The sequence below is a fragment of the Choloepus didactylus genome, chromosome 15, assembly GCF_015220235.1.
Source record: "Choloepus didactylus isolate mChoDid1 chromosome 15, mChoDid1.pri, whole genome shotgun sequence".
In the NCBI taxonomy this organism is placed as follows: Eukaryota; Metazoa; Chordata; class Mammalia; order Pilosa; family Megalonychidae; genus Choloepus; species Choloepus didactylus.
Genome location: NC_051321.1, coordinates 44,451,481 through 44,463,679, shown reverse-complemented (window position 1 = coordinate 44,463,679; position 12,199 = coordinate 44,451,481). Strand labels below are relative to the sequence as shown.

The 12,199-nt window shown below is 42.2% G+C and overlaps 1 protein-coding gene across 1 annotated transcript; it reads left to right on the top strand.

Moving 5' to 3' along the window:
- The first annotated feature begins 362 nt into the window (after window positions 1-362).
- Window positions 363-11,708, top strand: LOC119509893 (FK506-binding protein 15-like). The gene is given in 4 exon segments (XM_037803891.1): window positions 363-487; window positions 2,675-2,745; window positions 9,254-10,925; window positions 10,927-11,708. Coding segments are annotated over 4 exon segments (2,409 nt in total). The 3' UTR covers window positions 11,468-11,708.
- Window positions 11,709-12,199: the final 491 nt, after the last annotated feature.

Sequence of the window (12,199 nt, the reverse complement as noted above, 5' to 3'; positions counted from 1 at the left end):
TTTCACTACAACTTTCTAATACATTTCAAAAAGAAAAGGTGCATGATTATATTGATCAAGGAAGTCACCATGTGCTAGGAAAATTCAGAGAAGAAGAATGCTTGGGGGAAAAGCTGGCAAGGTGAAGACAGGCTTTATAGAGGAGGTGGGATTAGAGCTCCTTCTTGGAGCATTTCAATAAGCAGGGAGAAAAGCATTCCTGAAACCACAGGGGAAAGTGGGAAAGTGCAAACTGCATCTGGCAGTGAGCAAATAAATCATTTTGATGAGAACAGAGAAAATCAATAGGACAAAGTGACTAATTAGATACGGAGTGGGAGAGACATGAGAAGCAGAGATGACGTGTGTTTCCAGTCGGGAGGATGGTGATCATTAACAGAGAGAGAGAGCTTAAGCAGCTTGTGAACTATTCAGTTTTCGCCATGTGGAACGGAGGTGGGGGTGAAATACCCAGCAGGCTGTTAGAAATTCACTTCAGGGGCCAAGGGTAAAGGTCTAGGTTGGAGGTGTAATTTGAAAAGCTTCAGTGTAAGAGAAGGGGCGAGATCTCCAGAGAGGAAATGAGAGCAGAAGGACTGGACCCTGGGGAATGTCTGCAATGTCTATTAGGGGAGTAAGAAGGATGCACAGCTGATGGCTAAGCAGGATGTGGCAAGTGCCACATGAGTCACATAAATGTGATAACCATTCAAAGAGAGAGCTACACACAAGTAAAGGGGAAACATTCTCATTCAGGAGAAGAATGAGTGATAATGAGCAGGACCTGCTCCCTGCAGGACCAGACTGCTTCTGTAAGTCATTTGAAGGGAACGAATGGTACCGGCCAGACTCTTGCTAACAGCATAAACACAAGCAGAGACTTATTAAACTCTGGGCATAAACAGCTTTGTTTGGGGCCAATTTACCCATTTTGACTCCCCATATTGATCCTCTTAATGCATTAATGAGCATGTTTCTGCTTCACCTTTATTCATTTTGATAACTTCAGAAAGTGAAAATTAAAGAAAATATTTGATCAGGATAAAGCCAATTCAAGTAAAGCATCAAGCTAAAAGAACAATGGCCAAATTCCCCTTTTAGTTTCTATGCTGTAAGTATATCCAAAGTGTTACACCAATTACACCATTAGTATACTATTGGGTCTGTTTGTTTCAGCAGAGACACATATTATACACCCCATATTAATTAGGTCTCATGGCCATAGAGGACTGTCACTAAGTTAAAGAAAATACAATGCTTTCCAACAATTGAAAGAACTACTCAAAGAGTTCCTAGCAATACAAATAATAGCCATTAAATATATTTTATTCCCATAGAATCAAAGAGTGGAGAAATATAAAATGAAAGAAGCTACCTTGTTTAAAACAATAAAAGGTATGTAGAAAGAAACCATAAGTCTGCCAGCAAACTTTTTGCCTCCCAGTTGCTTTAGAGTGCTGCCACCCAATTTAAAGTTTAGCTGAAAGCAAAGGGCCTATAGTCCCTTTGTCATCCAACACACACATTTTAACCACTCTGCTCTATGTCTGCCCCAAGTGCTCTGCTCCAGGAACATTACAAACTTTCTGACAGATTTGGATCAGTAGTTTTAAAACTGTGCCCCCACCCCGAGGCCCTAAAGTAGTGCTTGTCAAAGCATGAACCCTCAAACTACCTACAACAGAATCACTTAGGGGGCTCATTGAACATATAAATGTCCAAATTCCACTTCAGACCTACTGAATCAGATTCTGTGGGGGGGTGGAGCCTATTGAGCCTGCATTTCAATAAGCTTTCCAAGTGGCTCAGGACTCTAAAGTTTGAGAACCATGACCCAGGAATTTTAGGGAAACCTAAGGTCAGTTGGAGAAGGGGAAGGCACCCCAGTAGACAGGACCCTCTTTCCTTTCTTCCTCTTTTAGGTAGAGCAGCTCTGCTGTTACATTTTTATTATATTGGGCTTCCATCCATCCCATTTATCAAGTCAGAAATCTAGGAGTCAGCCCTTCCCTCCCACATCAAAGCATCAGCAAGTCCTGTAGATTATCTCATCAAAATATATCTCAAAGTCTGCCCCATTTTTTCCACCTGCACAAATAACAACCTAATCCAGTCTGCCATCTTCTCTTGCCCACTCCAGTAACAGCCTCCTAACTGTTCTCCTTGCTTCTGCTCCTACCCCTTCCAGTCCATTCTCCGTAGAACACCATGAATGTTTTTCTCAAAATTTAAATTAGATCACACCACCTTACATCACTTAAAACTTTTCTATGGCTCCCAAAGCACTAAAACAAAATCTGAGCTCCTCTGGCCTTGGCCCATAGGTGCACCATGGTCTGGTCCCTGTGTGTCTGTCTACATCATCTTGTTCCACCGTCCCCGATGTCTCGCCATGCTCCAGCAACACTGGATTTTCACTCAGCACCACATACAGGAGGCAGAGGTCTTTGCATTGGCTGTTCCCTCCACCTGGAAAGCTCATCATCTTTTTTTTTTTGCAAAGACCTCAGCTTAAACATCATTTCCTCAGAGGGATTTTCCAAGATCACTCTGTTTAAACTCAGTCTCCTTCTCCCGGTTATTCTCCATCTCAGCCTTGTTTGTTTCCTTCATAACATTTGTTGCAACTTCCAAATTTGTTGCTGTTTGCTTTCATTTTACAGTATTTGGCTCTAGGCTAAATCTTCTTGAGAAGAGGAACCACATTCTTTGTATTTATTGTCGTGTCGCTAAGAGCCCAAACACCTAGCATGGTGTCTGAGGTATATTCGGAACTCAAAAACTATTAGATGAATGAATGAAAGGATCCAAAGTTTTCAAAGTATGAATGACCCTGATATAGATGAGTTAGAAATCTTGATTTTGGGGTGAGGGTGCATTCTGAAATTAAACTTGGTTCCAGAGTTATATGGGTGACTAGTGATCCAAAATCCCTAAACCCATTGCTCTTGCAACCCAATGGAGGTAGCTCCATTTTTGTGGGAAATTTTGATGAAGATAAATGGTTGCTTTTCCCCTTTTGAAGGGGGATTTGCTAATGTTCATCTGCAAGTACAAAGATATAGCAGCAAAAAGTAAGAAAAGAGTTTGAGCTCTTTGGGGGAGAATGCCAATTGATTATAAGGCATGTGTTAATACTTATGGTTATATTAAAACTTACGTGAATCCCATGTAATCTCATTTTTAAAATATAAGCTTTTGGCCAAGAACATTATGATAATCTATTTTGGAGTTAGGCATTATCTGGAGAGAGTCTAAGGCAGTATTATTAAATTCGATTTGCCACTGGCCAATGATAGTACAATGGCACATTGTAATTTCCACTAATTGAAGCAGAGGTGTGAGAGGAGGGAGACTATCATCCTGGAGGGAGTGGGAGGGGGTGTGGTTGATGAGAACTAGCTCTGAGGTCCCTTCCAACTGGGGCTAATTCTTCAATTCCAACCAAGTCAATTCAATCCAACTGAACAGTTATCGAGGGTCTTCTGAGTGCCAGGAACTGAGCTGAGCACATGACAGAGAACAAGGGAGACCCCAGTCCTAACAGAATCAGAGATATAAAGTGGGGGGGGAACAAGGACTCAGCAAAACCAGCTGGTAATGTCATCACTTGGCTTTCCTCTCAGAACGTCAGTTTGACACAGAATTAGCCACATGTAGTGATCAATCAAAGAAACAGCACTTTCATAAAGGCTACCAAAATATGTTTAGTTGCTGGTTGCATAAAATAACCATTGAAGGCATTTGAAATGGCCGCAGAATTTGAAGCACTAACTGAATTCACTTGAATCTTCCTTCCTCCCCTCATTCATTTGAGCTCCTTCACCATACCAACATGTTTATTTTGTTTCCTGTGTGTTACTGAACTATTTTGTCTTGATTTAATAGTAAAATCCATATGCACTTCTTTTATTAGATTTATGAAATAATAGGATGTCTATTTCCCATAATTTCTTGATATGTTATCCTGCAGCTGTTTCCTAATACACTGTTGTGTTTGTAGTTACCCGTATTTGTCAAAAACCCAGAGCACTCTGGTGGTGCCCTTTTGTAACCCATGGCAAACAGAGTTTTCTCCTTAGCCACTCACTGTCATAAAAATCATTTTCCACATTAAGTATTACATTCATTGTTAGTATAAATCGCACTCTCTTGAATCATCTCAGCACAAACACTGCCAAGCAGCGTGGCTTATTTCAATCCTAAATTATTTAAAGTTGACAACAGTCATCTCATATTTGGTCAGACGCTTGCTCCACTTTTTGCAGCTATGTTATGGCTGAAATGGAAAGCATACAGATTATGTGGTAATGTCGGGTAAGTCATTAACTCCTCTGAGTCTGTTACATCATCTGTAAAATGAGGGGATTGAATTAGGTTAGAGGTTAACTGCTGGACATGGAGGCAAACTCAGCTCTTGGATAAGCCTGGACTGGCTCACACATTTGTAAAGTTCTCATTAGTTGGCAACCTTCTACAAGAGGGAGATTTCACATGCAACTCTTGATTTCTGGCTTCTCTCGAAAAATCAAAATCTGACTTCCCTTGAAAAATCTGGCCTCAGAGACTTCCGGTCTTGGTCTCACTTTCTTCCCTTTTTCACAAATGACAAGCGTGCGAGGCACGACCAACCCACCCGTTTCTCTTCTGGTAGCGCCTGGAGAGTGGTTGTGCCCCATGCATGTTCCAGTGAAATCTAGCAGGAGACTGAGGAGAATGAGACGCTCATTGAATGGTATAGAAAGTTCTTTGAGGAAAAATCAGAAAACAGAAGGGCTTACCTGTACCACAGCCACACCTGTACCGTTTTGTGGTCTGACATTATCCAATATTTATCACCATTTGGGCTGAACAGTTTTGTTTTAAATGTGGTTTTGTTTGGCTGGTGGGGGTGGGCACAAGTGGCTTAACTTGCCATCTCACCCCTCCTGGGTCTCAGAATTCATCTTTCCCAGGGCAGTTCATGCAGTTTGGTACCTTTATGAGGAGGTATTGGGGGAGAGGGGGTCTTACTTACTCTTATTATTTACTTACTCTAAAAAGAGTAAGAGAGGAGCAGTTTCTAGCTGGAGTTTATTGGAAGGGAGTGGCCTTTAAATTGGATGCCTGTTCTTCCCCTAAAGGTAGTCCCCATCTGGCCAACTTAGTTATTTATATTTCTGTCTGGTCCCACTTAGTTATTTATATTATCTGTCTGGCCCCTCTGGGTATCTAGTTTCCATCAGATAATCTTAAATCCCCTCCGAGCTTAATAAATCTCAACATTTCTAAGACATTATTTCAAGGGTGCTGAGCTCTGCAAGCAGGTATATTCCTCCCTCCCTCTCCTGGGAGAATATCCACCAGGCTGAACTGCCGGAAGGCTCAGCCCTGGTCGGCCTTCCCCAGTTAAATCCCCCATACTCCCAAAAATCCCTAGCATCTAGAAGGCACGTGGTAAATATTTGTATAATGAAGTACTCAGAGTTAGCAATTACCTTCGGAAAGAGTTCATGGGTGATTAACAGAGCAAATTAGCATTTAACAGGGTATCTGTAACCACCTTAATTGCAATATCATTATATTTTGTTACCCAGTAGAGAGGGATAGTCAGCCAAATCTGCTTTGGTTTAAATATTTTGTTGGTTAAATTCCCTATTAATATGACCTGTATACAAATACAACCAGACTATAAGATTTTATTTTTATTTCTATAGAAAAGATAGATAACTACTGCGGAGAACGTAAGGCAAAAATGGGAAGCCTGAAGCCTTAGAGGAATAAAGAACTTGCTTTCCTGCCTCCGACTAGACTTCAAAAAATGCACTTCCAGAAAGTCGTTTAAGCCGGGTGAGGATAGGTGGTGAAACACTACCCCCTCGTGTTTACTTTTGGAGCTATGTCACCTTTATTCGCTGAAGGCCTGGAACACAATCGTGGCCATATCCAACATTGACCGGGCACGGAGCACTGTTCTAGGTGCGGGGGGGGTTCGATAATGTACCCACACACACACACACACACACACACACATGCACACGCGTGTGCGCACACACACACACGGCTCCTGCAACCTCAGGAGACAAACATCAGTTAAATAACCATCCAACTCCAAATCCAGACAGGATTTCAAACTGCAGTCACTGTTTTGGAGGAAAGGATATGGTGCTTTAAAATGGTTTAGCTTTATCTCTAAAGCCTGCCAAGGTAATTAGCATAACATAGATCAAGTTATTGAGAGCCTGATATGCCCAGGTCCTGTGCTAAGCACTTTTCAGGCATTATATCATTTAATCCTTTCAAACACTATAGGCAGGTATATGATTTGCACAAGATTGCACAGCTAGTTAGTGGTGGGACTAAGATGCAAACACGTTTGTTTAGTGCCCACATTCATAACCATTTTACTATACTAAAAAAAATAACAGCAGTGATTCCTAAAGAAACAACCACCACCATCCAGGATCAACTTAAAATATTTTTATCATAATGCTGTTTAAACATGTACAAAAAGAAAGGTATGAACTCTGTGTATTTTAGCTCTTACACAACTACAAAAAAAAAAAAAACCAAATGAAAAAATTAAACACAAACCAAGCTACAATTCAACAAAGTATGTAGTAATAACTTGAAATTAATGGTAATGATACAGCACTCATTCAGAAATAAATTTCTGTGAGTTGTTTACCACATGTTGGGGCTATAGCCACAGAGACAAACTGTAAACAAACAAGCAAGTAAATAATACAGTGTGTCATTTGGTGATAAATGCTGCAGGAGGGGACAGGGATTGGGGAGGGGAGTTGGCAGGGCAATCAGGGAAGGGGCATTTAAGCAGAAACCTGACTGAGGTGAGGAAGCAAGTCTGTGGCTGTCTGCAGGGAAACCATCCCTGGTGAGACTGGGGCAAATGAAAGGACCCTGAATTTGGAGTGTGCTTGATGTATTGGAAGTAAAGCAAGGAAGCCAGTCAGTGAGCTAGGGGGCAAGTTGTAGAAAATGAGGTGGGGTCAGGATAAGGGCAGACGCTATGCCAGATGATGATGTTTGCTAAAACTACATCTTAGATTCCTCTTCCACCATTGCCCAACATAACCTCACTCCATCTGTACAAAACAGTTTGCAGTTCTCCAAATAGATTGTGTTATTTCAGGCTTCTATGCCTTCTCTGTCTACCTAAGCCAATTCCTCCTCACACTTCAAGTCAAGCTTAATCATGGCCTTCCCTGGGAAACCTTCCCCCACCCTGATTAGCCGGGTCCTCTCATCACTCCTTGGGCACAACTGTTGCAATGTCCCTCACTCTGCATTCTAAGTGCTGATTAACCTATCAATCAGACCATGAGCTTCTTGAGATCAAGAGGATTTTCTTATCTTTTTCTCAACATTGTCAGTGTTTAAAAATGCATATGGTCATAGTAGATGATTAAGAAATATTTGTTGAATGAATAAATGACATTGGTAATCACTCATAATGATGCCATCTTGGACCGGTAGTGCCGAACGGCCTGCTGGAATATAATCATTGCCGCCAATCACAAAGGGGCTATTATGTGCCAGGATTGGAGTGAATTAGGCTCATTGTCATTGTTATTATTCATCCACAACCATACAATTAGATATTATTCTTCACCTATTTAAATGTAAGAAAGCTAAAATTGGAGAGGTTAAATGACTTACACATTACTACTCATAGCCAGGATTTGAACCCAGATTTACCTAAATCCAAACCTACACCAAGCCGTAAATCAGATACATATAAATTAGGAACTGCTTTCAATATACTTTTGCACATTTTTTAAACATTTAAAAATAACTTTTTATTTATGGAAAAGATTAACATACAAAGTTAGTAGAAGTGTAAAGAACCCACTTACACCCACTCAGCACCAGCTTCAACAATTATCAACACATGGAAATCTTTCATCTATAACCCCCATTCGTTCTCAGTTATTTTGAGTTAAATCCAATATAGTTTTGTTTCCTCTGTAAATATTTCACATATGTATATCTCAGTTTTTAGTAAAATTTCTTTTTTGAAACAACGTACACACAGAAAACATCATAAGAAATTTATAGCTCATTGTATGATCACAAAGTAAATATCCAGGTAAACACCACTCAGCCAAGATTTGGAATTGTCAGCATCTTAGAACCTCCCTGATGCCCTTCCCAATCACTAGTTCTTTTTACCTCCCCAGTGGAGTCTTCCAACACTATAATTTAGTTTTGCTCAATTTTGAACTTTTAAAAAAGTGGATAATACAGTGTGTATTCTTTTGTGTCTGGCTTCTTTTACTTAACATTTTCCAAATTCTTTTGACATTAAACTATCATCTGTAAAGACTTACAGAAAATCTTTCTATACTACATTTACACTGCTTGACATCACTGGGTTTTTCAAGAAAGAAAGTTGATGGTCACCTTCCAATCATTCAGTAGCAGTGAAGATGTCAAAATAATTTGAATAAAGAAATATATAGGAAGCAACTCAAACTGAAGTGAAATGATGAGAAGACCACAGATCCCAGAAAAATGCAAATTCTGCAGGGGAGCACTTATGAGCCATTGGAGTTTCTGTAATTGTTGAGTGTTATTCTAATTTTTTATATACTACATAGAAAACTATATTTAGGTACAGAGGAAAATAAAATGACGAGTTAACCCTGGTTATTTTTGAGTTACGGACATTTTAATTCATTTCCCTGTGCTTTCTTGCATTTATTAAAGTCTCTAACAATTTCTTAAAAGTCCACGTTGAGAAATTTGGAACTGAAAATCCAGCAGAATGCCATCCAAGAATTGTTGTGCTTGTTTATATTCCTTGCCAGCTGGGAACAGAAATATTCATGATTATAAAATGCAGGTAACCCAGCCAATTTAAATGAGACAGGAGATTATGCTTCAGGATGCTGCAGTGTTTGGAAGAGTACTCCTAGATAATCATCTCAGAGGAAGAGATTGAGAAAACAGCCTCATGTGATTTCAGACTTCAGAATACACTAGGAATCTGAACAAATCAGTTGACAAGTCTGGATGGAGAGCAAAGACTTACAGACACTTCTCAGGACTTCATAAGCCCTCGAAACAACTATTTATTCAACATCTAAGGAGAAGTCATGGAATGCAGATAGTGAATAAGATCCTGGTGTTACTGGGTGGGGGGGTTCCGTGCTCCCCTAAATTTGGATTGTTCTCAGTAGGGTTTAACTACTCATACTTCTCTTTAAGACACTTGGCCATGGCATTATCAGCTAGCTTTGGGTGGAGGACAACCTTTCCTTCAAAACCTCACCCCCGGTCTGGCCCCTGTACCCAGTACCATTCTCTCAAGCTCCCCATTTTCAAGGATCAGGTGACATGGCTTCATTTCTCATGACTGAAGCCCGGCAACATAACACTGAAATTCGAATGGCAGTCAGCAAAGCGGCTGATAAAATGGATCATCTCATGACCAAGGTTGAAGAGTTGCAGAAGCATAGTGCTGGCGATTCCCTGACCATTCCTAGCATGTCAGTTACAATGGAAACAAGCATGATTATGAATAATATACAACGAATTATTCAGGAAAATGAAAGATTGAAGCAAGCACTCCTTGAAAAGAGCAGCCAAATAGAAGAACAGAATGACAAGATTAGTGAACTAGTTGATCGAAATCAGAGGTATGTTGAGCAGAGTAACCTGATGTTGGAGAAGAGAAACAACTCACTTCAAATAGCCACAGAAAATACACAGGCAAGAGTACTGCATGCTGAGCAAGAGAAGGCCAAGGTGACAGAAGAGCTAGCAGCAGCCACTGCACAGGTCTCTCATCTGCAGCTGAAAATGACTGTTCACCAAAAAAAAAAAAAAAAAGAAACAGAGCTGCAGATGCAGCTGACAGAAAACCTGAAGGAGACAGATCTACTCAGGGGCCAACTTGCCAAACTGCAGGCCAAGTTCATAGAGCTCCAGGAAACCTCTGAGCAAGCACAGTCCAAATTCAAAAATGAAAAGCAGAGCCGTAGACAACTAGAACTCAAAGTGACATCTCTGGAGGAGCAGCTGACTGACCTCCGAGCTGAGAAGGAGTCTCTAGAAAAGAACGTCTCAGAAAGGAAAAAGAAGTCAGCTCAAGAGTGCTGTCAGGCTGAGGAAGAGATGGATGAAATTCGCAAGTCATACCAAGAGGAGTTGGACAAACTTCGACAGCTCTTGAAAAAGGCCCAGATCTCCATGGACCAAGCAGCTGCAGAGCGGCTATCTCTACAGACCCATTGGGAAGCGAAATGTGAACACCTGCTGGCCTCCGCCAAGGATGAACACCTGCAGCGGTACCGGGAGGTCTCTGTGCAGAGAGATGCCAACCAGCAGAAGCTGATGCAACTTCAGGAAAAGTGTTTAGCCCTCCAGGCCCAAGTTTCAGCCCTGTCAGAGCAAAATGAACAGCACATCAAGGAAATGGAGAAGGACAAGTCCCAGATGTCTGGGCTTGAAGCTGCTGCTACAGACCCCTCAGAGAAGATCAAGAAGATAATGAACCAGGTGTTCCAGTCCTTGAGGGGAGAGTTTGAGCTGGAGGAATCTTACAATGGCATGGCTATTCTGGGGACCATCATGAATATCATCAAGATGGTGACTCTTCAGCTGTTAAACCAACAGGAACAAAAGAAGGGAGAGAGCAGCAGTGAAGAAGAAGGAGGAGGAGGAGGAGAAACAGAAGGGAGACCTCAGAGACCTTCCCATGAGCAATCAGTCTCAGCCAATTCTGAGCTGTCTCAAGAACGACTGAATAGGGAGAGGCAGGAGTGCCCCACTGTGCTGTCAGAGCAGGTAGTCATGGAAGCGATCCCATTGCCTCATCAGGCTCAGGATGATGTCCAGAGAAAGAAAGGGGAACGTGCAGAAGTGGAAGCACTCTCAGAGGCAAAGGATGATTCCCTCCCACCTGAACTGGCTTGCAGCCCATCCCAGAGCATACTGGGGCTGGTCTTCAATTCCACCAGAGCCTCCAGGTGCTGTAACCATGGACCCTGAATGTGAGGAGACACCTCCTGTCAGCCTGATGGCAGCTAAGTTAGACAACCCATTGGGAAAGGCCTGTGTTGAGGGAGTGGCCCCAGATAGCCCATGGCAAGAAAGCTCCACAAGCCCATCCTTGACTTCAGACCCTAACAAGGGTGATACACTGACTTTAGGGCCTGAGAGCCCCGGAGGAAAGCATCAGCCTCCATCGTTTAATAAAGAGGAGGCTCTCACTAGCTCTGCTGGTTCCTCTAAGGAGCTGCTGCGCACAGAAGCAGGTTCCACAGATCCAGGAGCAGCCCTGAGTTCCAGTTCCTGTTCTCGGCATTCCAGTCTCTCTGGAGATGAAGAGGATGACCTATATAAAGGGGCAACTTTGAAAATTCCAAGGCCCAAAGCAGAGCCTGAGGAAGATGAAGATGAGGTGAGCATGAAGGGATGCCCGCCCCTGACACCCCTTTTTGGAGATGACGATGATGATGATGACCTTGACTGGCTGGGATGAAGACCCAGGAAACTGGTGCAAAGGTTTCTCTACTGTCCCTTCTCTAAGCATGGTTTTGCACAGCCAGCCCAGGTCTAGGTGAGCCACAGGGTGAGGTAAAGGTGAGCATTCTGAAGACAATGGTTCAGGTACCTGAGGTAGCCAACTTGAGTCCCGTCCTACCCGACCAAGTGAAGAGGAGTGGGACCCTGTCTTCAAAACGCTGGTGTTTTCAACAGCCAACTGTGATTCTGCCTCAGGGTCCCAGTTGAAGGGGGGCTGGTAGGTTTGCTACCAGCCAGTCACCAACAGGAGTTCAGCCCTCTTCCAAGCTTTTTATTTTCTTCATTAACTCTCAGACTGATTCAGGGAACCCTCCTGTATCTGACTCCAAAAGCTCAACTGCGTCCCTGCAACAAGACCTGTCATGTGGTATGAGGCCTGCCTGGTATAACCGAGGGCAGATGGCACCCTCTAAATCCTGTTTCAGTTAACAAGCCTTGCCTGCAGTCCTTGGACCTGTACCTTGTTCTCTGCCTTAAATCTGATACATGTCAATGAATATTTGAAATTAACGAAACTCAAATAAATTTCTGCAATGAAACGTGGGGGAAAAAAAAAAAAAAACCTCACCTCCCTAAATCCCAAGCCTTGAGACTGTCAAAGGTACAGCACATGTGATTTTGCCTGAACTAGTCTAACTGGGGAATATTGATAGTGATACCTAACATTTTATGGGATATATGCATGTGG